This window comes from Rattus norvegicus, chromosome 3, assembly GCF_021556685.1.
Source record: "Rattus norvegicus strain SHRSP/BbbUtx chromosome 3, alternate assembly SHRSP_T2T, whole genome shotgun sequence".
Classification (NCBI taxonomy): Eukaryota; Metazoa; Chordata; class Mammalia; order Rodentia; family Muridae; genus Rattus; species Rattus norvegicus.
In genome coordinates this window covers 107,841,730-107,865,939 of record NC_141536.1, presented here as the reverse complement: position 1 = coordinate 107,865,939, position 24,210 = coordinate 107,841,730, and the positions used below count along the sequence as shown (strand labels likewise).

General features: G+C 49.8%; 2 protein-coding genes across 3 annotated transcripts; one reads left to right on the top strand and one right to left on the bottom strand.

The window, feature by feature from the left end:
- On the top strand, positions 1-18,081 carry Strc (stereocilin). The gene is made up of 29 exons (XM_087655184.1): positions 1-129; positions 1,140-1,925; positions 2,012-2,036; positions 2,926-4,261; positions 5,111-5,173; positions 5,273-5,383; positions 5,543-5,709; positions 5,968-6,154; positions 6,241-6,356; positions 6,591-6,723; positions 7,061-7,243; positions 7,515-7,553; positions 7,728-7,895; positions 8,235-8,300; positions 8,726-8,851; positions 9,398-9,456; positions 10,267-10,390; positions 10,500-10,612; positions 12,754-12,889; positions 13,281-13,477; positions 13,635-13,725; positions 14,053-14,209; positions 15,053-15,222; positions 15,728-15,883; positions 16,458-16,600; positions 16,769-16,917; positions 17,018-17,115; positions 17,211-17,358; positions 17,571-18,081. The coding sequence occupies exons 1-29, from the start codon at positions 72-74 to the stop codon at positions 17,657-17,659; spliced, it is 5,394 nt and encodes a 1,797-aa protein (XP_087511310.1). The 5' UTR covers positions 1-71; the 3' UTR covers positions 17,660-18,081.
- Ckmt1 (creatine kinase, mitochondrial 1) lies at positions 17,898-23,773 on the bottom strand. Of its 2 annotated transcripts, XM_087650858.1 has the most exons (9): positions 23,693-23,773; positions 22,546-22,750; positions 21,772-21,970; positions 21,506-21,601; positions 20,695-21,002; positions 20,458-20,581; positions 18,780-18,914; positions 18,478-18,603; positions 17,898-18,140 (listed from the first exon to the last, which is right to left on the bottom strand). In XM_087650858.1, the coding sequence occupies exons 2-9, from the start codon at positions 22,695-22,697 to the stop codon at positions 18,024-18,026; spliced, it is 1,257 nt and encodes a 418-aa protein (XP_087506984.1). In that variant the 5' UTR covers positions 22,698-22,750; positions 23,693-23,773; the 3' UTR covers positions 17,898-18,023.
- Between the last annotated feature and the right edge of the window lie 437 nt (positions 23,774-24,210).

Here is a 24,210-nt window from a genome sequence, read left to right as displayed (position 1 = left end):
CCCATCTTCACCTGGCTATCCCTTCAAGGTGGGAATAGTCAGAACTCACCTCTAGGACTGCACCTGGAACTATGGCTCTGAGCCTCCAGCCCTTACTGCTGCTGCTCTTGTCGATCCCGCCACAGGAAGGTGAGGACAGTGAGTAGGCTTGAGATGAAGAAGAATAACCTTTCCCCTCTTTAAAACTGTGTTTGTGACTTGGGTGGTGGTGGCTCACACCTTTAATTCCAGCCCTTGGGAGGCAGAGGCAAGTGGGTCTGAGAGTGGCCAGCCTGGTCTACAGAGCTAGTTCCAGGACAGCCAAACTTGAAAAACAAAAACTAACAAAAACCTGTGTGTGTAACTCCCTCATCTTTTAAAGATTTATTTCTTTATTATTTTATGTATATGAACATTCTATCTGCATGTAGATATCTGCAAGCCTGAGGAAGACACTGGATTCTATTACAGATAGTTGTGAGACACCATGTAGTTGTTGGGGATTGAACTCAGTATTTCTCAAAGAGCAGACTCTGCTCTTAATCACTATCTCTCCAGCCCTCGCTGGTGTGGGGGGAGAGAGGGGAGGGGAGGGGGGTGAGACATTTTCCCTCTTTTAAAAACCGTGTGTGCAAACGGTGAAGCACCATGGCACACAGGCAGAAGCAAGGACAACCTCAGGATTTCATTCTCTCCTTTTTCCTACCACCACATAGGTCCTGGGATTTGAACTCGGGTCACCAGGCTTGCCAACAGATGCCTTTACCTGTTAGTAATCTCACCGGCCCGCCTTCCCCTTTAATGAAACAAGAGCGCAGGGTAGCTGAGTCTGGTGGCTGGTGCCCAGTACTCTGAGGCAAAGGATTGAGAGTTGAGTCCAGCCTAGATTATATAGAGAAATCTTGTCTCAAAAATTATAAAGAGTAAGAAATAGTGTCGGGGTTAGTCAGCTAGATAAAAGCTAAAGGGACAAGGAAGAGGGCAGAGATTGCTGCTACAGGTGACAATAAGGATTCAGAAAGGAGGTCAAGATCCACTGTAGGGTACCAAGAAGGATGGTCACCATCTTCAGATCCCAGCCGGGAACTGTGCCTAGGGGAAAAGCTAATATGGGCTTCAGGCCTTTCTCCTTTAGTGATCTCTTGTCTCTCTTCTTGTAGTGACTTTGGCCCATGTTGGGCCTCAGTCTTTGGATGTTGGTCTCTCCCTTCTGAAGTCATTCATCTCCACTCTGGACCACACTCCTCAGCGTTCCCTCAGCCAGTCACGGTTCTCTGCATTCCTGGCCAACATTTCTTCTTCCTTCGAGTTTGGGAGGATGGGGGAGGGACCGGTGGGAGAGCCCCCACCTCTCCAGCCCCCTGCACTTCGGCTCCATGATTTCCTCGTGACATTGAGAGGTAGCCCAGACTGGGAGCCAATGCTAGGGCTTCTGGGAGATGTGCTGGCACTCCTGGGACAGGAGCAGACTCCCCGGGACTTTTTGGTGCACCAGGCAGGCGTACTGGGTGGACTTGTAGAGGCGTTGTTGGGAGCTTTAGTTCCTGGAGGTCCCCCTGCCCCCACAAGACCCCCATGTACCCGTGATGGCCCTTCTGACTGTGTCCTGGCTGCTGATTGGCTGCCTTCTCTGATGTTGTTATTAGAGGGTACACGCTGGCAGGCCCTGGTGCAGTTGCAGCCCAGTGTGGACCCAACCAATGCTACAGATCTTGATGGGAGAGAGCCAGTGCCTCACTTTTTACAGGGTCTGCTGGGTTTGCTTACCCCAGCAGGAGAGTTGGGCTCTGAGGAGGCTCTTTGGGGTGGTCTGCTGCGCACAGTGGGGGCCCCCCTCTATGCTGCCTTCCAGGAGGGGCTACTTCGAGTCACTCATTCTCTGCAAGATGAGGTCTTTTCTATTATGGGACAGCCAGAGCCTGATGCCAGTGGACAGTGCCAGGGAGGTGAGTGTGCCAGGGCATGAGCTGGAATGTAGCAGGGAAAGAAGGTGAGATCGGGATCATTCTCTTCCTTGCTCTTTCCCTCCTAGGCAACCTTCAACAACTGCTCTTATGGTAAGTAACAGGAGACTTCCAGTTCTGGGGGTTTGGGTCTCAGCCACCTGTAGATAGAGTGCTGAAGGTATCAGACCCCACAACTCAGGAGGAAATCAAGAGGAGGAGTGTGGATTAGTGGTTTTGGAGTGTGATGTCTGGGTTGGTGTTCAACTCCCCTTCTTCGTTGTCACGTGACCTTGGACACCTCACACATGTGATGTATGCCTCACTTTCCTCATTTGTAAAACGAAATAACCACTACTGCGAAGCCATTGTGAGGAATACATCAAGTGAGAAGTTAGGCAAGTTGGCACACGCCTTTAATCCCACCACTTACGAGGCAGAGGCAGGAGGATCTCTGAGTTCGAGGCTAGCCTGGTCTACAGAGCAAGTTCCTGGACAGTCAGGGCTACACAGAGAAATCCTGTTTCAGAAAAGAAACGAAAAAAGAGTTGACAAAATATAAACCACTTAGAACAGTGTCGGGTATATAGTGCTGGTATCCGTTAGCTAAAGATGGTACTGGGGGCGCAGAGGCACAAACACACTCTTCTGTCTCAGTACAATAATGGCAGGGCACAGGCATATTCAGTTATCCTAATGACTTCCTGATAGGAGGTCAAAAACAAGGGTTTTATGTAAGCTACCCAAAGCCAGGTGAAGAAGGAGGAAAGGAGGGGGCAGGCATGGGCTATCCTAGTAGCCTTGTGCCTTAGCAGGGTAGATTTCTCTTCTCTCCTCTATCTTAGTACTCCAGTCAGTACTATCTTTCTTCTCAGGAAGCTTACCTTAGGAAAAGCCTCTGCTTGCCTAAAAACCCCTGGAGAGCTCTGAGCTAGGGTCAAAACCTTCAGCTGGAGGAAGTGTGAACTGACCCCATCCTGCCTGCTCCTCTCTATGCACCCAGGGGCATGCGGAACAACATTTCTTGGGATGCTCGAGCACTGGGTTTTCTATCTGGATCACCACCTCCACCCCCTGCTCTCCTGCACTGCCTGAGTAGAGGTGTGCCTCTGCCCAGGGCTTCCCAGGCTGCAGCTCACATCAGCCCTCGGCAGCGGCGAGCCATTTCTGTGGAGGCCCTCTGCGAAAACCACTCAGGCCCAGAACCACCTTACAGCATTTCTAACTTCTCCATCTACTTGCTTTGCCAGCACATCAAGCCTGCCACCCCACGGCCCCCTCCTACCACCCCACAGCCCCCTCCAACCACCCCACGGCCCCCTCCTACCACCCCACAGCCCCCTCCTACCACCCCACAACCCCCTCCCAGCACTGCTGTCATCTGCCAGACGGCTGTATGGTACGCAGTCTCATGGGCACCAGGTGCCCGAGGTTGGCTCCAAGCCTGCCATGATCAATTCCCTGATCAATTTCTGGATATGATCTGCGGCAACCTCTCATTTTCAGCCCTGTCTGGCCCCAATCGTCGCTTGGTAAAGCAGCTCTGTGCTGGCCTGCTCCCACCCCCAACTAGCTGCCCACCAGGCCTAGTTCCTGTGCCCCTCACCCCAGAAATATTCTGGGGTTGCTTCCTGGAGAATGAGACACTGTGGGCTGAACGGTTGTGTGTGGAGGAGAGTCTACAGGCTGTGCCCCCACGAAACCAGGCTTGGGTTCAGCATGTGTGTCGGGGCCCCACCTTGGATGCCACTGATTTTCCACCCTGCCATGTTGGACCCTGTGGGGAACGCTGCCCAGATGGGGGCAGCTTCCTGCTCATGGTCTGTGCCAATGACACTCTGTATGAGGCCTTGGTTCCCTTCTGGGCTTGGCTAGCAGGCCAATGCAGAATTAGTCGTGGAGGAAATGATACTTGTTTTCTAGAAGGCATGCTGGGCCCCTTGTTGCCCTCTCTGCCACCTCTGGGACCATCCCCACTCTGCCTGGCTCCTGGTCCTTTTCTGCTTGGCATGTTATCCCAGTTGCCACGCTGTCAGTCCTCCGTGCCAGCCCTTGCCCACTCCACACGCCTGCATTACCTGCTACGCCTACTGACTTTCCTTTTGGGTCCAGGGGCTGGGGGTGCTGAGACTCAGCGGATGTTAGGTCGAGCTCTGCTGCTCTCTAGCCTCCCAGACAACTGTTCATTCTGGGATGCCTTCCGCCCAGAGGGCCGGAGAAGTGTACTGAGGACAGTAGGGGAGTACCTGCAGCGAGAAGAGCCAACCCCATCAGGCTTAGAGTCCACCGACAGCCTCGGCTCTGGTCTGAGCAAGATGGAGCTTCTATCCTGCTTCAGTGTGAGTGAACTGCCTCTGGAAAAGCCCTCAGAGCAAGGGAAGGGACTCCGGGAAGTTTCCCTAAATAGAAAAATAGTGTGGTACTCCAAGTGATTTAAGTACACCGCTCTAGAGCCTGATGGGCTTGGGCTTCCAACCTCAGGCAGGTTATTCTGTCTTCTCATCTGTAAACTGAGTGTGACAAGGTGCTAACTCTTAGGGTAGTTGCAAAGACCGTAAGGAACGCTCTGTGCTGTGGTCTGAGCCTGGTGCCCGATACATAAACATGCAGGCAATAAACTTCATCTCATGGTTCTGTTGCTCTCTGACTTCCCCGCTCTGCTACAGGAAGCAAAGGGTTTTAAAATCTCCCGACCCAGCAAGGATTGTGGTGTTGGGAAGTAAGAATAAAAGAGAAAGATTTAAGAGGAGTACAAACAAGAAGATTGGTTAGGTTCAGCCAGGCATAAACTACTGTCCTCTTGGGCAAGTAATGCTTTCCTGCACTGCAGATTCTATTCTGTGTGACAAAGGAGCTTAAAGTGTTTCCTCATATTCATCTAGTATGCGTTATGTAAAAGGCACTTGTGAGATTCCTTAGCTCATGTTAGGGCCCCTTCTTCAAGCCCGAGATTGAGTGAAATGGAATTAGAGTTGATTGGAGTTTGGTTCAGGCCTACACATATTTGGCACCGGAGTACAGGAGAAGACAGGACATGGTCCCAGATTTCATGGGGACTACCGTCTGAAGAGACGCACATGTCAGCTTCACGTGAAGGGCATGCAAGCATCCTCACAAAGTTGAGTTAACGGGAGAAGATTTAGGAGGATCAGAGAGACAGCTCTCTTCCTGTATTTCCTTCTCACCAGCCTGTGCTGTGGGACCTACTCCAGAGAGAGAAGAGCGTTTGGGCCCTGAGGATCCTAGTGAAGGTAGCGGATTGGGGGAGGGCACATGGGTGGCTGAGTGACAGCCGTGGCTTGAGATGGCTAGCCACGGAGGCCATGTCCGCCACTGCCTCCTGTTTCTAGGCCTACCTGCACATGCCCCCAGACGCTCTTCAGCAGCTGGTGCTTACAGCAGAGACGGCGGCTGCACAGGGCTTCCTGACGCTCATGCATCGTTCCTGGGCTAAGCTGAGGGTGGGGCAGAGAGGGAAGGGGAACAAGAATATAAGGATCAAAGGGACCCAGATCCTTAGCATTCTGGGGGTTTGCTTCAGTGAAAAGAGGAACCCCAAAGAGGGATGGCAGAAGATACTGAATAAGCTCAGAGCAGCATCCATTTCTCTGTCCCTGCAGGTTCAACCATCCGAGGAGCAGGCCATGGGCCGCCTGACAGCCTTGCTGCTCCAGCGGCACCCACACCTCACCTCCCAGCTCTTCATCGACATGTCACCGCTCATCCCCTTCCTGGCTGTCCCTGACCTCATGCGCTTCCCACCGTCCCTTTTGGCCAATGACAGTGTGTAAGCCCTATTCCTGCCTGTCAAGCCCACCCGCCTACAGGGAGACTCTCCTTCCTGCCCACAGCGACATAACTACAGCAGAGAGGATATAAGAAAAATGTTGGGGCTGGGGATTTAGCTCAGTGGTAGAGCGCTTACCTAGGAAGCGCAAGGCCCTGGGTTCGGTCCCCAGCTCCGGAAAAAAAAGAACCAAAAAAAAAAAAAAAAAAAAAAGAAAAGAAAGAAAAGAAAAATGTTAAGACCTGTTACTCTCTTTAGCCTGGCTGCCATCCGGGATCACAGCTCAGGAATGAAGCCTGAACAGAAGGAGGCCCTGGCAAAGCGACTGCTGGCCCCTGAGCTGTTTGGAGAAGTGCCTGATTGGCCCCAGGAGCTGCTGTGGGCGGCCCTGCCTCTGCTTCCCTATCTCCCCCTGGAGAGCTTTCTCCAGCTCAGCCCTCACCAGGTAGGAGAATCACCGTTATTTGATAGCACCGTCTCCTAGTGGGGTCCCTGTCTCACCGTTACCCCACCTCTCCTTTCCTGCCTCAGATCCAGGCCCTGGAGGATATCTGGCCAGTAGCAGGTCTTGGGCCGGGACACGCCCGGCACGTGCTTCGTAGCCTAGTGAACCAGAGCATGGAGGATGGTGAGGAGCAGGTGCGCAGGTGAGTAGCTGTGGAATCAGTGACTGTGACCAACGTGGAGGTGTATAGAAGCAGGGCTAGTATTGCAGAGAGGAAGAACAAGGAGCCCTGGCGAGCGAGGGGCTCTGAGAGAGAAACTGATATACGGTGCTCACATTTCCTGGTTTAGTTTATATGCCTACTCTGTGTACCAAATGCTGGGTGCCTGGGTGCTTATCTGGAAGCACATCGAGGCCAACTTCACGCCTCCTTCAGGCTTGGGTCCCTCGCGTGCTTCCTGAGTCCTGAGGAGCTACAGAGTCTGGTGCCCTTGAGTGATCCGATGGGGCCTGTAGAACAGGGCCTGCTGGAATGTGCGGCCAATGGGACCCTCAGCCCAGAAGGACGGGTGAGCCCTTTGGTACAAATCTGTAAGACTCCAGACTCCTCTAGGAACTGTGTGAGTAACTTGCCCAATTGCACCAACCAAGCTCAAGCACAGGGGTGTGGACTCCCTGTCACCTCTACTCTTGAGTCCTAGTCATTCTTGCCTCTTACCTGTGCTTCCTATCCCTACCCTATTATACCTTTTGTGATCTTGAACCTGTTCTACTCTGGTCCTGTGCCTGCTTCCATCCAGTACTAGCCCAAGCCCTGGTAAATACAGATGTGCATTTGGTAAGTCCAGAAAGGCAATCCTGGATACAGCTGTCCTTTCTCCGCAGTCCTAAGTCTTCCTGTTACAGGTGGCATATGAACTTCTGGGGGTGTTGCGTTCATCTGGAGGAACTGTCTTAAGCCCCCGAGAGCTGCGGGTCTGGGCACCTCTCTTTCCCCAGCTGGGCCTCCGCTTCCTGCAGGAGCTTTCAGAGCCCCAGCTTAGAGCCATGCTTCCTGCCCTACAGGGAGCCAGTGTCACACCTGCCCAGGTGAGCTTGTCTTACTCTCTTAAGCCCCAGTCATGAGAACCCTGTGTGGAGATGTCATCACCCCCTCCTTTCCCTGGGTAAGCGCTGAGGGTGAACCATATGTCAACAAGGCATGCCTCCTTCCCCTTTCTCCACTCCAGAAGGACCCCTAGACAGGTTGGCCCTTGTGGTGGCTGAGAGAGAACCAGAAGCTTTAGCAGGCAGGCCCAGGGACCCGTCTGGGACTTGGCTGATGGGGCTTGAGAACTGTCCCTGTTCCATCCCATTGCAGGCTGTTCTGTTGTTTGGAAGGCTCCTTCCTAGGCATGATGTGAGTAGCACAAGTTCTCAGTGTCTCCTAGAGGGCTGTGTAGCCTGTTCTCACAGCTCCTGCATTGGCCTTCTCCTCCCTCTCAGCTCCCCTCATAGCTACTACCCTCCCTACTTGATTTTCTCTAATGTCCTGCCCCTTGTATTCAGACCTCTTGTCTCTCTTGTTTCTTAGCTGTCCCTGGAGGAACTCTGCTCCCTGCACCCTCTCCTGCCAGGTCTCAGTCCCCAGACACTCCAGGCCATCCCTAAGCGAGTTCTGGTTGGTGCTTGTTCCTGCCTGGGCCCTGAACTGTCAAGGCTTTCAGCTTGCCAGATCGCAGCTCTGCTTCAGACCTTTCGGGTATGAGGACAGGGAGAAAGAGAGAAGCAGAAGACGGGTGGTATATAGGGGGTAGACATCTTTGTTTCCAGGGAGCGTGCAGACATGTGCACACACACACACTTACACACACACACACACACTTACACAGACTGCAGACACACAACACACACATACACATATACCCACACCAAACACACACATACATACACACACACACATACATACACTTACACTGACCACACACACAGACACACACACACCAATCACATACACTTACACAGACCACACATACACACACACCACACCACACACCTCCCCCCCACACACCATACACAAATAGTTCTAATTTTTGTGCAGGTAAAAGATGGTGTTAAAAATATGGGTGCAGCAGGGGCCGGCACAACTGTGTGCATTCCTGGTCAGGTACGTGTGAGATCTCTGAACTGAGTACCTCTCTATGTTCTGGGTGGTTTCATCTGCCTGGTGTTGCCTCACACACTCCCCCTCCATTGGCTTTGAAGGTTCAGGTTAGCTCTGTGCCCACATAGATACTGGCAGCATCCCAGTTCCTGATGCAGAGCAGCGTACTCCCACTACTCCCAGTGTCAAACTCAGGGCCAGCCTCCTGCATTCTGATGAGAAGACTGAGGCTAAGAGAAGCTAGGGGTCATCAGGTGTCTAACTAGCACAATACAGCCACAGTGGGCTGAGGTGTGGGGACACCAAGTATTCCTTGCTGAAATGGCAGATGCCACCCCATCCTAGCTTTGATCCCTTTCTGTCCTTCTCTGGGGGCGAGTGCAGACCCTCTCACTCATCACCACACTGCTACTCATCACTGCCTGCAGCCCACCCCCACCACTTGGCCAGACTGCCTGCTTCCCCTGCTCCCGTTAAAGCTGCTACAACTGGACACTGCAGCTCTTCTGGCAAACCGAAGACTCTATCGGCAACTGCCTTGGTCTGAGCAGCAGGTAACTCTTTCTTCTGCCCTTAGAGCTCCCTCCCTGTCTTCTCTACTTCTTTGACTCAGCTCTTGCTCTGATACCTGGTCGTCTCCTCACTGTGGGCGCTCTCTCTCTCTCTCTGTCTGTCTCTCTCTCTCTGTCTCTGTCTGTCTCTCTGTGTCTCTCTCTGTCTCTGTGTCTCTCTCTGTCTCTGTCTCTCTCTCTCTCTGTCTCTATCTCTGTCTCTGTTTCTCTCTCTGTCTCTCTCTCTCTCTCTCTCCTAGGATTGCTCAGAAAAGAGTAGGGCTTTGGGAAAGGGGGGGCTGGTAGGAATCACAAAGTAGAGTTTGCAGGCTCCCCCCTTTTGTTTATTTATTAAAGATTTATTTATTATTATATTTATATGAGTACACTGTAGCTATCTTCAGGCACACCAGAAGAGGGCATTGACGACAGAAGAGGCCATTGGATCATGGTTGTGAGCCACCATGTGGTTGCTGGGATTTGAACTCAGGACCTCTAGAAGAGCAGTCAGTGCTCTTAACCGCAGCCCCCTCCTTTGTTTCTTTATAGGCACAGTTTCTCTGGAAGAAGATGCAAGTGCCCACCAACCTGACCCTGAGGAGTCTGCAGTGAGTAGCTGTGCTGGGCAGTTGCTTCCATCTGACGGGCATTACTTTTGTCATCGCTGTTATTAAGTGTGTCCTCGGGCTGCAGAGATGGCGCAGCGGTTAAGAGCACTGACTGCTCTTCCAGAGGTCCTGAGTTCAAATCCCAGCAACCACATGGTGACTCACAACCATCTGTAATGGGATCCGATGCCCTCTTCTGGTGTAAAAAAAAAAAAAAAGATAGTGTTCTTGTTTCCCTCCTACCTTGCCACAGTGCCACAGCTACCCAGTTCTGCTGTGAGACTCAGAAAACTTAGTCCCATGTCAACCCTGTTACCAAGAGTCAAGACCCTTAGTCACTCTAAGCCTCAGATTTTTTTCTTTTATATAATAAGAATTAAAATAGAGCTCTAGCAAAGACTGAATGAGATTAAGGCACATAAGACTTTTAACACATCACTTGGCCTAGTAGAAAGTCCCAATAGACATTTGCTGTTCTTAATTTAATTCAAGGTGACTTTAGAGCTGCTAGAGAAAGAAGTACATATCACTTTACTTACACCGATAGTAAAAGAACCAGGGGCTTTGGAACCTGAAGACATAGCTCGAGTCTCAACTTACGTCTTGTAGACTGGTGTTAAGAATATCCCTTCTCACTGCCATACAGTGATGATGCTGTGGAAAGATAATGATGTTATCTATGTACAAACATTTCACAAGCTGCAAAGGACTATCAGTGAACATCTGTCTTTGTGCTGAGAGCGCTGATATTGAGGATCAGGCAGGCCATTACATGTGTTAAAGAGCGTCTTCCCACTCACATGTCCGCAGGGCTCTGGGCAACCTGGCAGGAGGCATGTCCTGTGAGTTTCTGCAGCAGATCAGCTCAATGGTAGACTTCCTTGATGTGGTACACATGCTCTACCAACTGCCCATTGGTGTTCGAGAGAGCCTGGTGAGAGGGCGACTTAGGTATTAGTGGGAGGCTTGGACCCTGGGTTTAGAACCTCAGGGGCCATGCTCAGCTCTGTCTTGATCCTGCTTTCTCTACCCTATGCTCCTAGCGGGCCTGTATCTGGGCAGAGCTACAGCGGAGGATGGCAATGCCAGAGCCAGAGCTGACCACCCTGGGGCCGGAACTGAGTGAGCTTGACACTAAGCTACTCCTGGACTTGCCGTAAGTGCATTGCCTGGAGATGCAGGGGCCTTGGGGTACTCACCTTGGAGCAAAAGCTCCCTGCTTGGGAAATACTCAGAAGAGGTAGCTTTCTATCTAATGTTTCCCTGACATCATATACAGCCCCAAACAGGACTCTTTCAAAGATGTTTTGTGAGTCTGTCTGGTCCCAAGACTGATCCTGGTACAGGGAAGCTAATACTGTGTTGTGGCTATCAGGTGAACTTAGGAAAAGTCTAGGCTACACTAATGGATATATAGTAACTGAAATAAAAGAAGAAATGGTCTATTTGTGTCTTAGAGGATTGTAATTTGATTAGAGGACTATATTTTCAATATGTTCAGAGGAGTGGATGGGGGTGGGGGATAAAGTGTGCTTTAAAACCCTCAAATCCCTGAGAAGGTGCCCAATGGAAAGTGTATAGGCTTATTTATGAGTGGTTCTATGGAAGCAAGACTAGGATTAACAAGGTAAAAAAAATCAGATTTTTTTTTTGCACAATGTAATACAGTTGAAGTGGTGAGTTTCTGATCATTTATACTATCTAAATCTAAGCTGGATGATCCCATGGAAGGAATGTTAGAGAGCCAGTTCAAGTACGAATTGGAGAAAAGAGTAGGCAAGCTAAGGTCCCTCCATCCCAGACATTCGAGTTTAAGTTTTAAACCATTTTTAAAAGGGTTTCACTGTGTTGCATAGCTCTTGCTGGTCTGGAACTCACAGTATAGAACAGGCTGGCCTTGAACTCTTTCTCTCTCTCTCTCTCTCTCTCTCTCTCTCTCTCTCTTTGTTTAAGATTTATTTATTTCACGTATATGAGTTCTCTATCTGCATGTCCACCTGCGTGCCAGAAGAGGGCTTCAGATCCCATTACAGATGGTTGTGAGTCTGGGAATTGAACTCAGGACCTCTGGAAGAGCAGTCAGTGCTCTTAACCGCTGACTCATCACTCCAGCCCCTTAAACTCTTTTTTTTTTTTTTTTTTCTTTTTCTTTTTTTCGGAGCTGGGGACCGAACTCAGGGCCTTGCGTTTGCTAAGCAAGCGCTCTACCACTGAGCTAAATCCCCAACCCCCCCCCCCCCCCCGAACTCTTGATCCACTTGTCTCTGATTCCAAAGTGATGGGATTAAAGACATATGCTTAAAAAAACTTTAATAATAATTTATTATTATTTATTATTAAATACATTACTAAATTATATTATACTAAAGATATTATATACTAAATATATCAAATATATTTACTAATATATTTACTTATATTATTATCAATATATTTAATTAATAGATTTAATATATTTATTCTTTTATTTTATGTGTATTAGTATTTTGTTGCATGGATTTCTATATACCAAGTATATCCCTACTACCCACAGAGACCAGAGAGGATGTTGGATCCCTTGGAAATGGAGGTACAGATGGTTGTGAGCCATAGGGGTGCTGGGAATCAAACCCTGGTCCTCTGGAAGAGCAGCCAGTGCTCTTAGACACTGAGCCATCTCTCCAGCCCCTAGTTCATGAGGACCTTACCCATGTGCTTCATTCCTCATTTTCCCGGCCCCTTGCCATTGAGCTGTAAGTGAGAGTAGAAAAAGGCTTGAGTTAAAGACTTCCTGGAGGTGTGAGGATGGTGGAAACAGATAATACCCATGCTTGTTTGCTTGCAAGATTTCCTGTAGGTTTTGGTATTCAGACACTTGACCTTATGTAGAAGACAGGTACCACTGCTGATTTCTGTTCAGTTCTGTTTTGCTTTTTTTAAAGGCCGTTTAAATCTCTTTAACTATGTTGGTTCTCTAAGGTAATGAAGAACTCCAATTGCCCAATTGAGGTATAAGACCATGAATCAGAAAACTGAAGTTCCTCCCTTATGAAAGATTGATAAGAGATTTGAACAGTGTTTAATGTAGGGGCCTTTTAAGTCCATCACATCAGATAGGATTATTTTTAAAGACAGCTGGAGATAGCCACTCTCTTTGCTGTCCCTTCACATGGTGTGAACTGGATCAGGACTATGGGATGTCAGTTCTGCGTTGAGTCACAGGTTTAGGTCTGATATTAGGAATGCGGGACTTGATGAGCCCATCTCAGCTTGGCTCAGATCCACTTGAGTGTCACCACTGCCAAATTTCAATAATAGGATCCAGTTGATGGACAGATTGTCCAATGATTCCGTTATGTTGGTGGTGGAGTTGGTCCAAGGCGCTCCAGAGCAGCTGCTGGCACTGACCCCACTCCACCAGGCAGCCTTGGCAGAACGAGCACTTAAAGCCCTGGTAAGAGTCAACCCCACCAGACCCAGAGCTACTGCCTTTGCCAATCCTTGCTCCTCAGATAGTGTTCTTTCACTTCTAGGCCCAAGTCCTAGGCTGCTAATCTACCTACTGGCATTCTAGACCTGCCTCTCGGTTCTTTGATTAACCTGCTTCATGTTTCATGTTTGTGTCCCTCGGAGTCTAAGAAATCCTTTGGGTTCTGCCTCTGAGTCTTTCTGTCGCTTCTGTCTGAGCTCATTCACTGTGTAAGGCGGTGAACAAGATCGATGGCCTTCACAGGGGCCAAGCTGGGGGTAGAAGCAGAGGGAGGGTCAAGGGACTTGGTATCTTGACCGAAGAGTCTGGTACGCCAAGTCAGGTGCATTCTCCAAGGCCTGATGCCCCTCTCCAGGCTCCAAAGGAGACCCCAATCTCCCAGGAAGTGCTGGAGACACTGGGCCCCTTGGTTGGATTCCTGGGAATAGACAGCACACGACGGATCCCTTTACCCATTCTACTGTCTCATCTCAGTCAGCTGCAGGGCTTCTGCCTAGGAGAGACATTTGCCACAGAGCTGGGATGGCTGCTGTTGCAGGAGCCTGTTCTTGGGTATGGTCCTTTGGTAACATCCTATGCCCAGGTCCTTGACCATCAGCCAGAGTGGTATCCCATTCCACATGCTTTAAGGTACCCTGGCTCCCCAGTCACAGCATGTCAAAGTCCTCACAGTTTCTTCAACTCTATGCTGTCCCTTCCGTCCCCCTAGAAAACCAGAATTGTGGAGCCGAGATGAAATAGAGCAAGCTGGACGCCTAGTATTCACTCTGTCTGCTGAGGCCATTTCCTTGATCCCCAGGGTGAGGTGAAGGAACAAGGAGACTGAGGGGTGGCTATGGAGGGTTAGCTCATGGGGGAGGTACAACTTGTTTCTGGCAGGACTGCTAAACAAAGGCAGGACTTGTTTATGGCTTTTGTTTTCAATTTTGTTGTTTGTGGCAGCCACAAATGAGTGGCTCCTTCTGTAGCCCAGGATGGCTTTAAAATCCATGGCAATCCTGCTTCAGTATCTGGAGTGCTGAGATTCCAGGCATGAGCCCCCACATCTGATGGTAGGGTCTGGAAATTAGAGCGCCTGGCCCTGACTGCCAGGGTGCCTTTCCTTTCCTCTATTCTCTGTCCTGCAGGAAGCTTTGGGTCCAGAGACCCTGGAGCGACTTCTGGGAAAGCAGCAGAGCTGGGAGCAGAGCAGAGTGGGACATCTGTGTGGGAAGTCACAGCTTGCCCACAAGAAAACCGCTCTGGTAGCTGGGATCGTTCATCCGGCTGTTGAGGGTCTCCAAGGTGACACTCCCCAAATACTCATATGCCCATGAGGCTGTGTGAGAAAAGGTGTCAGAACAAACAGTGCAATTGGAGGCTTGGCTTGGTGACTGTTGGTGGCTGCTGGTGGCTGGTGGTTGCTTGCTATTTACAAGGCCCTTGGTTCCACCACAAGCAACACGGTAGGGCGGGAAGCTGGGATCTTAGTAGGCTGTCTCTGAGCAGGTTTCCTAATCTCTGGGGTTTGGTCATCAAGGGTTACAAGATGATATTCAAGGTCTCTTCTGGTTGTAAGGGTCTATAATCCTGGCAGTTTATAACCCCTTAAATGTTTAAAGTCGGGTGTGGTGGTATACACACCTGTCATCCAAACACTTGATAGTGGAGGCAGGAAGATCAGGAACTCAAGGTCAGCGTTAGCTACATAGCAGATTTAAGGCCAACCTCGGTTATGTAAAATCCTATCTCAAAAACAAAACAAAACAAAACAAAACAAAACAAAACAAAACAGCAATTTAGCCCAGAATCCTATTTTCTTGTTCTTTTGAGCCTGGCAAAATGTGGCACTTTCTCCTGGGGAAATCCCTAAACAGAAGGAGATAATCATGAGGCTAGAGACTGGGTTCTAACTCAGCTCTTCTTTAAACACCTGAGCAATCTCTGTGTTCTATTTAACACAGGATGGCCTTGAATCCAGTCACTTTTGCTCAGATACCCCATGAATCCTCAAATTCTCATTGTTACCATTCCTTAGCCCTCGGTGCTCTCACCGGTCCATCTCCCGAAGGTTGGATGACCTATGACTATCACTGTAGGCATGATTTAGTATCACACTGACTCTTTGTGTCTGCCTTCTTCCGTCAGACCCTGTACCAAATTGTGCGGACATACGGGGAACCTTCCCAGCAGCCTGGTCTGCGACACAGATCGCAGAGATGGAACTCTCAGACTTTGAAGACTGCCTGTCATTATTTGCTGGAGATCCAGGACTTGGTCCTGAGGAACTACAGGCAGCCATGGGCAAGGCCAAGCAGGTTAGGGATGGAGAGACTGATGGGGCCATGTGGGTGACAACGCAAAGTTGAGTGATATGGGACACAAGGGAATGGAAGATTGGGTGAGAGGTGGGGAAATGATGAAAGTGAGGGGTTTGGATGATAAGTAGGGAGTTAGAGGGGATCAATATTGAAGGAAGGGTAGTATAGTGGATAGAGGTGCTATATTTGAATGTGTATCAAAATTGTCCAGGGGGCAGGTTTGCTGGGGCCCCTGCCAGACTAAGAATCTCTGAAGTTTGAGTTTGGCTTCTTCACTTCAGCAGGTACCTCACGGCGTCTGCTGCCTATAAAGTTTAAAATTCATGGACTGGAAGCCTTTCAGTAGTAACCCCTGAATCCGAGAAACTTTCATCTTACTGTAGAGGAAACTAAAAACAAGGGGAGTGATCTGACCGGTGTCCCACAGCCGAAGTCCAGCTCCCAGCATTTGATGCCTAGTCCAGTGCTTTTCCCACTCACGTGATTGCTGTCTTCCTCCTAGTTGTGGGGTCCCCCTCGAGGATTCCGTCCTGAGCAGATCTTGCAGCTGGGCCGTCTCCTGATAGGTCTAGGAGAACGGGAACTGCAGGAGCTTACCCTGGTGGACTGGGGTGTGCTGAGCAGCCTGGGGCAAATAGATGGCTGGAGTTCTGTCCAGGTACCACCTTCTCTCTTCCTTGCCTTGCCCAGACATACATCCTGTACCCCTAGTCCTCTCAGTTGTCCAAACCCAAGGGATTTTTCTCTTGTGATCCTTTCTGGCCATTCTTCCTATCTTTCTTGATTTGATTTTTTTCGGTTTTGTTTGTTTGTTTGTTTGTTTGTTTGTTTGTTTAGACAAGGTCTTAGGTGGCCCACCCTCGTCTTGACCCTGTTACAAAGATGAGGATAGCCTAGAACTCCTGGTTCTGCTGCCCATGCCTCCTAAATTCTGGGATTACAAGTGTGTCACCACGGTCAGCTTCTGTCTTTTCGAAGTCCTCTATGCAGTGACCTTACGACCTTTGCGACTTCTGTCTGAGGTCGTGTGTTCCTAGTACTCTCTACTTTCTCCACTTCCATTGTTGTGAGGACAAGGGTGTGTCTTTGATTTTCTCCATAGCTATAGGATCTTTCAGTGTCAGTAACAAGGAAATACAGTCCACTAGTGCCTTTCACCCCTCACCCCCCGACCCCTTTCTCTATCCACTAATTCCCTGTGATTTAATCTCTTTGTCCTGTGCTCCCCCCAGCTCCGAGCTGTGGTCTCCAGTTTCCTAAGGCAGAGTGGTCGGCATGTGAGCCATCTAGACTTCATCTATCTGACAGCACTGGGCTACACACTCTGTGGATTGCGGCCAGAGGAGTTACAGCATATCAGCAGTTGGGAGTTTAGGTAACCCCTGGAAGGTTTGGAGTGGTGGTGCTGTAGGGGACATGGGCTCATGAAAGGGCTGTCCCATGAAGGAAGGGAGTCCATTTGAAGCCATCTCTTCCTCCGTCTCATGACGTCAGCCTCTGCCACTGAAGCTGAATTCTTTCCCTTCTTCCTACTGCCCCACAGCCAAGCAGCCCTCTTCCTGGGTAGCTTGCATCTCCCATGCTCTGAGGCACAGCTGGAAGCTCTGGCCTATCTCCTTGTGTTGCCTGGTGGCTTTGGCCCAGTCAGTAACTGGGGGCCTGAGATCTTCACTGAAATTGGCACGATAGCAGGTGGGGATGCTGGGCCACTGGTTGTCACTAGGTGTCAGGGTTCGGTTTCCATATCATGGATGGATTGTGACAGTTAGATGTGCTCTGCGTCCTTCACTAGCTGGCATCCCAGACCTGGCTCTTTCAGCACTACTGCGGGGACAGATCCAAGGCCTGACTCCTCTTGCCATTTCTGTCATTCCTGCCCCCAAGTTTGCAGTGAGTTTTGGTGGACTGGGGCCTAGAGTTACCACAGGGAGAGCATGGGCCCAATGGGGTGACATGGATGTACTGGTTCCTGTCCTTTCCTCCAGGTGGTCTTCAACCCCATCCAGTTATCCAGTCTCACCAGGGGTCAGGCTGCAGCTGTTACTCCTGAGCAAATGGCCTACCTGAGTCCTGAGCAGCGACGAGCAGTTGCATGGGCCCAGCATGAAGGGAAGGAGATCCCAGAACAGCGGGGTAAGTTATCAACTGCACAGTTCAATATGTTGCCATCTGATCCAGAGTCCAAGTCCTAACTTGGTGCTGTCTGGCCCTCAGAACCCACACAGGAGAATCTCTGGAGTAGAGGGGTCTATACACAGAGCCACAGAGCTAGTTTTGAAGCATCAAAGGCTCCTGGGGAATGGGACTGTGATTTTTTTTCCCTCCTATTCCTTATCTCATTCTAGGTCGAAGCTCAGCCTGGGGTCTCTGTGACTGGTTCCATGCTTCCTGGGCTCTGACACTAACCATCAGCTTTTTTGGCCACCTATTATAATCCCGTTTCTTCAGTTGAGGGAGGAAACTTACATCATACTGAACACATTGTAAAGGGAAGTGCATTCTAATTTTTCTCAGTAAGCGGATAAGGATTATGGGTAAATTTCCAATGCATTCCGCCCACCTGAGAATCATGCTCCTGGCATATACTTCTCCTGCCATCATGAATAACCCCACTGTTTCTTTTTCATTTCCTACTTCCTCCTCACCACACCAATAGAAATAACACAGACAGCTGCAACAGAACGTGGAGTCTTTACTAGGACAGGGATTGAGAGGCAGGTCCTTGGCAAGTAGAATGGGCCACTGTTAAATATGCAGAAGTCCTGGGGAATCTTGATTCATCTGCTGGGGACGGGGAGTTAATGTTTGCCGTGGACAAGAGGTGGAGGGATTCGAATATCCTGTCCTTTCTCCAGACGCCGTTCACAGTCAATCAAATAGTTCACCCCATCGATGACCAGCTGCACCAGCTCCACCTGAAGAACACTGATCCTTGACCTCCGCCTCCCACAATTTACCTGAGCTTCTTTTTCTTTCTGTCTTTTTTTTCTTTTTTCAGTTTTTGAGACAGGATCTCACTATGTAGCCCTGGCTGGCCTGGGACTCACAGAGATCTGTCTTGCCTCTGCTGGTATGAAAACCACACACCACCTTGCCTGACCTGAGTTTCTTCAGCACTGATCTTCCACCTCTGAAAACTCGTTTTCTCTCCCCTCCCCAACTCAACCAGGACATTGCTTCCGATTCTATTACATTCCTGAGGCTCGCTCACTGTCTTATCTCAACCTCTTAACCTAATTCATAAGACCTCACCTCTGACTTGCCAAGTCGATCCAGATTAGAGATGTCAAAGACACTGCCTGTGGCAGCCGTGTCCACTCCTCCAGTCCCACGCTTTTGCAGCCTTAGGTTCTCCAGGATCTTTGGGAAGCGGCTATCCTAGATGCAGGATAAAGGTCAGGGGAAGGTCAACAGAGGCAGAGGCTGTTCTCACCTTGTCCTTGGCCCACAGCGAGTCATAATCCCATGTGACTGTCTCCTTTCAGAGTGCCTCCTCCATCCCCATCTAAACCCCCCTTCTCACTCACACCCCCCCAACCCCACATATCCTTTACTTTGCTTAGCAGTGGCAGTTTGACGTGTACTCCTGCCCGAAGTCCAGTGCCCAGGTTAGATGGACAGGTCAAGATGTATCCTAAACGCTCATTCCACATGAACTCCCAGCCTCGTTCCTGGATCAGCTTCTCCACCTGTGTCAACAGAGGTTCGGATGTGAAAAATCAGGACTGGATGCGTCCCCCTTAGTTAGCCCCACAGACACTCTAGAACTATGTCTACAATGAGAAACAACAGAGGATCAATGAATGACATGCTCTTTGTTGTTACAACTTACTGTCATCGTTTGTGAAAGGACACTTTGATGTTGCATTGTATGTACACTGATAAGACTTGTGGACAGACAGACGGTTTGTGGAAGGAGCTTGAGATAGTGATACATTAAGGGTGACCTGGGAAATGAATAGAAGTCGGAAACAGGACAGAGGTTTCCCATGCATCCATTGTGTCTTTGACAGAGAGCAAAGGGTCCCTTTGGACAGATAGAGGTGATAAGGCAGGAGGGCCTACTCTTAGCTGTAAAAGGAATGTGTAGTAGAGCAGAGAGACATGAGAAGGTACAGCCAGATTCCCAGGTATGTGTGAGAAGACGGGGACTTCAACAGGTGTTCCTGCTTTCCTGACCACCATAATGACTATTAGGGATGCAAGAGATAGGGCAATAGACACAAAGACCACTACCTCACGATGATGCTCCCTGAACTCAGAAGGAATCACAAGCATGGGGATTCCTACGTGCTGAAGCGAACACTTATTATAGAACAATTCCTTTGCCTGCATTATTTCATTTAATCCTCAACTTTATAGACAAATAAACCGAGCCACATAATTAAAGGGTGTTTCTCTATGCACTCATAGAACATTCTCCATCCCTTGCCAAAAATAGTATAAGCTTCCCAGCTAGAATCTAAAAGGGAAGCACTCTTTCTTTACAAGTCCAAAAATAAAGCTGGAGATACAAGAATATACATTAAGGATTGGGCCTATGGCAGTTTCTAACACAGAATAAATATAGAAACTCTGTCCATATGAAATGCAGAGTCACCTCTCACCCAGAACCATGCATTCTTTTTTTTTTTTTTTTTTTTTTGGAGCTGGGGACCGAACCCAGGGCCTTGTGCTTGCTAGGCAAGCGCTCTACCGCTGAGCTAAATCCCCAACCCCAAGAACCATGCATTCTTAAGACAGTTCAGCCCCCAGTCTTCCCTAGTCTCTTGAGCACTTTCTGCTTAAAGCCTGGACACAATGCTAGATAGAGTTGGAGTCAAGGCTCACCTTGGCTCAGACTGGGTGATGTATCCTGAACATACCAGTCTCTCACGCCTTACATCAGTCCAGGCTCAAACGTTCTCCTTAACAGCACATCCCACCTCACACCACCCACCCCAGCACTGGCTGGCCATGTCATTGGTTCCTTCTTTGCATTGCTTGGCAAAGATTATGCTTTCTTTCCTACCTTCGGTTACTGATACTCTTTCCACTTTTAGAGTTAACTACATGCCCTGGTTTTCCAAGGATGGCCCTGGTTTGTAACTATTATCCTAGCATGATAGCGACCCTTCCTGCTATCAGAAATTCCCTGGGTTGACTGACAAATGATATAGCCAATTTACCTACGCTGCTCTATGGTTTTTCTCATTTCCTCCCATTCAGCTCCCCGGTATACCCTTCTCTAACCTCTTTGAGGCCCCGGCAGAATCTTTCAAACACTCTCTTCATGTTGCCGCCTTTCTCCATAGAGATGACCCGTGTGTGGTCCTCCTCATTCACCCAGATCAAGAAACTCTTCTCATTGTTGTGCCTGAGGGCAGGAGGTGTAGTGATCAAGAGGCGAGACAAGAACTGGTATAGATGAGGGGGAAAAAAAGTCGCACATAAAAGGGAATCAAAAAACCAGGTGGATCGGCCTCGTACCAGATTCCTCGGGCATCTGGCCAGTCTCGAGCCATGCCTGCTGCTGTCAGCAATGGGGACACAGGTTTATCAAACAGGAAATGGTCGTCAATAAGCTGCTGCTGCTCAGCCTCTGTCATCTCACTGAGCCTGTAGTACCGTCCAGCCAGGTCGCCCTTCAGGCCACTCAGCGCGTCCACCACAACACGCTCCACCTCTCGTCGCTCTGCCCGAGTGCAGGCTGGAGGGAGACTGAGTCCCCTGATACTTCGGCCAGTTCTGACTCTTGAGGACAATACGTACCTCTCATCAAAGTAGCCAGAACGGATCTGAGGAATAAGAAAAATGAATACAAATCACAGAAACACAATAGGCTCTGGGGGAGTGTGAAGCAGGCCCTAGGAGAAAGGGCACATTGGACAGGCATGCTAACTGAAGACATTCTGGTCATTTCTCCAAACTTCTCACTTTGAATACAGCTTTTTTATTTTTATTTTATTTTATTTTTTTGTGGAGGAGGGAGTGTCTCTCCTGAGCCTTCTGAGAGCTGAGATTACAGGTGTGAGCCACCACACCCAGCCAGGACATAGTCACTTCTTAAAAATTCTTTCACCGTTTTGTACTTTGATCGTATTCTTCTCAACCCCAATATCCTGTATCTTATCCATTATGCCTTCCTATCTGCTATTCTTCAAGATATGCAATTCTTTCCCTTATCGATATCTGAAAGCTCAGCAGTCTAGCCATGAGTCAGGAAACCAGGTGTAATGATTGGAGATGGGGAAGGTTGTGCACAGGGCTGAACATATAGGACGTGTCACATTTGGCTCACTTTGCTGGCATCAAGGTCAGTGGTGTGCTTCATTGTTCTAGGGTCATATCCATTATGCCGCTCTTGGATCACAGGGTCAAACAGTTCGGCAAATACCTGGAAAGGAGTTAAGAGGAAGAGGCCGTTATAAAGAAGGAACTCCTTCCTACGTTTCAGTTGTAGATTGATATCACTAGGTCAGACAACTTGATTACAGACAATCCAGTCTCGAGGGAACAGACGTGAGGGAGGGAGGAAGGAACTGGGATTTCTGAGGGGCCCCCTACCTCATAGGTCTCCTCATCTCCAGCCACCATGCCCACAGTCTTGATGAAGGGGTGGCCAGGGTTGTCCACTCCAGTCTGGATGCACTGATCTAGTGTCCAGCCAGTGGGTGTGGTCTTGTCGCAGAGCCGTGCATAGACTGCTGGGGTCAGGTGACTGGCCATGCAGTTGTTGTGCTTTCGGAGGTCTGGGTACTCAGCGCTGGGAAGGGGGTACCCAGTAACCATGGAGGGAGTGCACAGGAGACTAGACCTACCGATGTCAGCTGGGAGCTGTCCAGTGAGCCCTGTCTGGCTTTGCTCGTTGGAAGGAGGGGGAATTAGAGGTAGGCTAAATCTTGATAATCTCTTTAGGGATTTCCAGGGTCTTTTCTTTCCAAATAGTTCTAACTGCCTCAATTCCCCCATATCTACACAGTTCCTTTTCTCTTGTGAGCACAACATTAGAGATGGGGGGAGGGGAGAGGTTCAGGAGAATTCAGGAGAACGAGGAGAATGGGTCCAGATAAGAAAAAGGATTTGGAGCAGTGGGTAAATCTAGAATTTGCAAAGCCAAAGCTGGCTGGGAGACAGTGACATCGGGTGACATGTCCTTAGACATGTTCTTCCCTTTTGGATTTGGCCCTGTTCCTCCTACACAGCTGGGATCTCCAAACTGTACAGAAATATGTCTTCAAGGCCCTGTCTTTTGCTCAGGTCATCCTCTCTACCCGTTCGGTTCCCATCATCACCACTATCATCCCCAGCCCCCACCTCGTGCATCTTAGGCTCTGATACCTCGGGGGATACAGTCTCCTCCGTTCACCGGTGGCAGCTCGTACAGATTCCGGACGGAGCAGAATCCCGGCGGCGAGAGACCCAGCTCCAGCCAAAGCCAGGAGCTTGAGTCCGGGGCGGGCAGACAGCAGACGGGAGAAGGGACCAGCCATGGCTTGGGGATGCGGCTACCGGATTTGGAGCAGGATCTGGCGCAAATCTGGAACTAGGAGGGAGGATGCAACCAAGTAGAGAGAGGACGGAGCAGGGTCGGAGACTGGAGCCAAAATAGGGGTCGCGACGAAGGCTGAAGCTGAAGTAGCAGCCAGTGCCTACCAGGCTGCAGGAGAAGCGCAGCAAGCAAGCGGCCAGCCAGAGCAGAGGGAGGCCCCAGCCGCAGTCTCCAGGGGTGGGGCTCACTCAGGCTCCGCCTTCCGGCCTGCCACCGCGCTAGGTGTGCGGGGGTGGGGTTGGGTAGCACTAACCAGGTAATTAGGAAGACCTGAGATTCGCTCGCTGAGATTGGGGACAGGCGCCCACCAAGGATGAGGGTGGTCAGATTTCAGCACTAAGTAGAGGACAGCACCACGGGGATTTCCCCGGAACCTGAAAACTCCCCCTTCGCTCATGCCCACTGTTTAATCTGAAACCCAATCCGTCTGTTTTCTGGGTTTTGGGGATGGGGGTGGGGAGGTTGACATTGCCCAGCCTCTTTTCTGAATTCGATCTGCACGCCATCTCTCCATTTTCCCCAGGAGAGGCAGCTGCAGAAAAACCACAAAATAAACAGATACAAGAGGAAGACTGAGAGAGCTCAGGGGAAAAGACACAGCAGCCTCAAGGTCACCTTTCCCTAAGAACCAGGAAGAGCCCCAGGGAACTCCCCGCTACACCTATCCTTTCCCAGCAGGGCTGAGAAAGGATTCCCTAAGAATCATAAAGCTAATAGCTCTTGTCTTGTCTATTCTGTCTCCCAAACTCTCACTGCCCCCAAGTCTTCAGCCTGGCTATTTCCTGCCTCTCGTTGGGGGCCCTACTTTTTTTTTTTTTTTTTTGTCCTCTACTCTAACCCCTACTTCACCTTTGATCTTTTCTTTCTTTTCCTCTTTTCCAGGCTTAAACCTGTTTGCTCTTCGAAAGACTCCTGAGTAGTGTCTGAAAAACCTACCTGTTGATTGCTCTGGGTGTGGGGCTGGGGTTGGGCAGGGAATGGTGAGTTTCTCCTTCCTTCTCTTCCTTCTCTGCAGCTGGCAGTTCCTGGACTGGAGGGGAATATAAAGAGAGGAGGAGGGTGTGGTGAGATGACTGGGTGTGGAATGGAACAGGCAGGCACAGGTCTCCTGAACCACTTGTGTTACCTCTCTTGGCTTGCTAACGCAGTTTAATCTGGAGTGTGAAGGTAGCAGTATCCAAGGGCAGAAGGTCATCGAGGAGTCTCTACCTTCTTCCGGGTCTTCTTGCTCTCGCTCTCTTTTGTGAAGTGCACATTCAGACTCAAGAGGCTTTGTTTCCACAGCTACAAGCAGGGCTAGGTGCAACTTGACTTTTATTAATGCAGGAAGGGGAATGAGAACTGAAGCTGAGATAGAGACCTGAGGCTTTGGTGTGGAGGGCCAGCCAAGGCAAGGCAGACATATTGTTCTTAATATGTCTATCTTCAGCTTCCTGATGTCCCAGAAGACGTAA

Coding starts and splice junctions, on each gene's coding strand:
- Strc (XM_087655184.1), top strand. CDS start 72: ATGGCTCTGAGCCTCCAGCCCTTACTGCTGCTGCTCTTGTCGATCCCG. Junction 1,926..2,011: donor CAGTGGACAGTGCCAGGGAG/GTGAGTGTGCCA, acceptor TTTCCCTCCTAG/GCAACCTTCAACAACTGCTC. Junction 7,896..8,234: donor CTCTGCTTCAGACCTTTCGG/GTATGAGGACAG, acceptor ATTTTTGTGCAG/GTAAAAGATGGTGTTAAAAA.
- Ckmt1 (XM_087650858.1), bottom strand. CDS start 22,697: ATGGCTGGTCCCTTCTCCCGTCTGCTGTCTGCCCGCCCCGGACTCAAG. Junction 21,003..21,505: donor CTGACCTTGATGCCAGCAAA/GTGAGCCAAATG, acceptor CTTATTCCTCAG/ATCCGTTCTGGCTACTTTGA. Junction 18,604..18,779: donor AACTGCCACTGCTAAGCAAA/GTAAAGGATATG, acceptor TCCTGCATCTAG/GATAGCCGCTTCCCAAAGAT.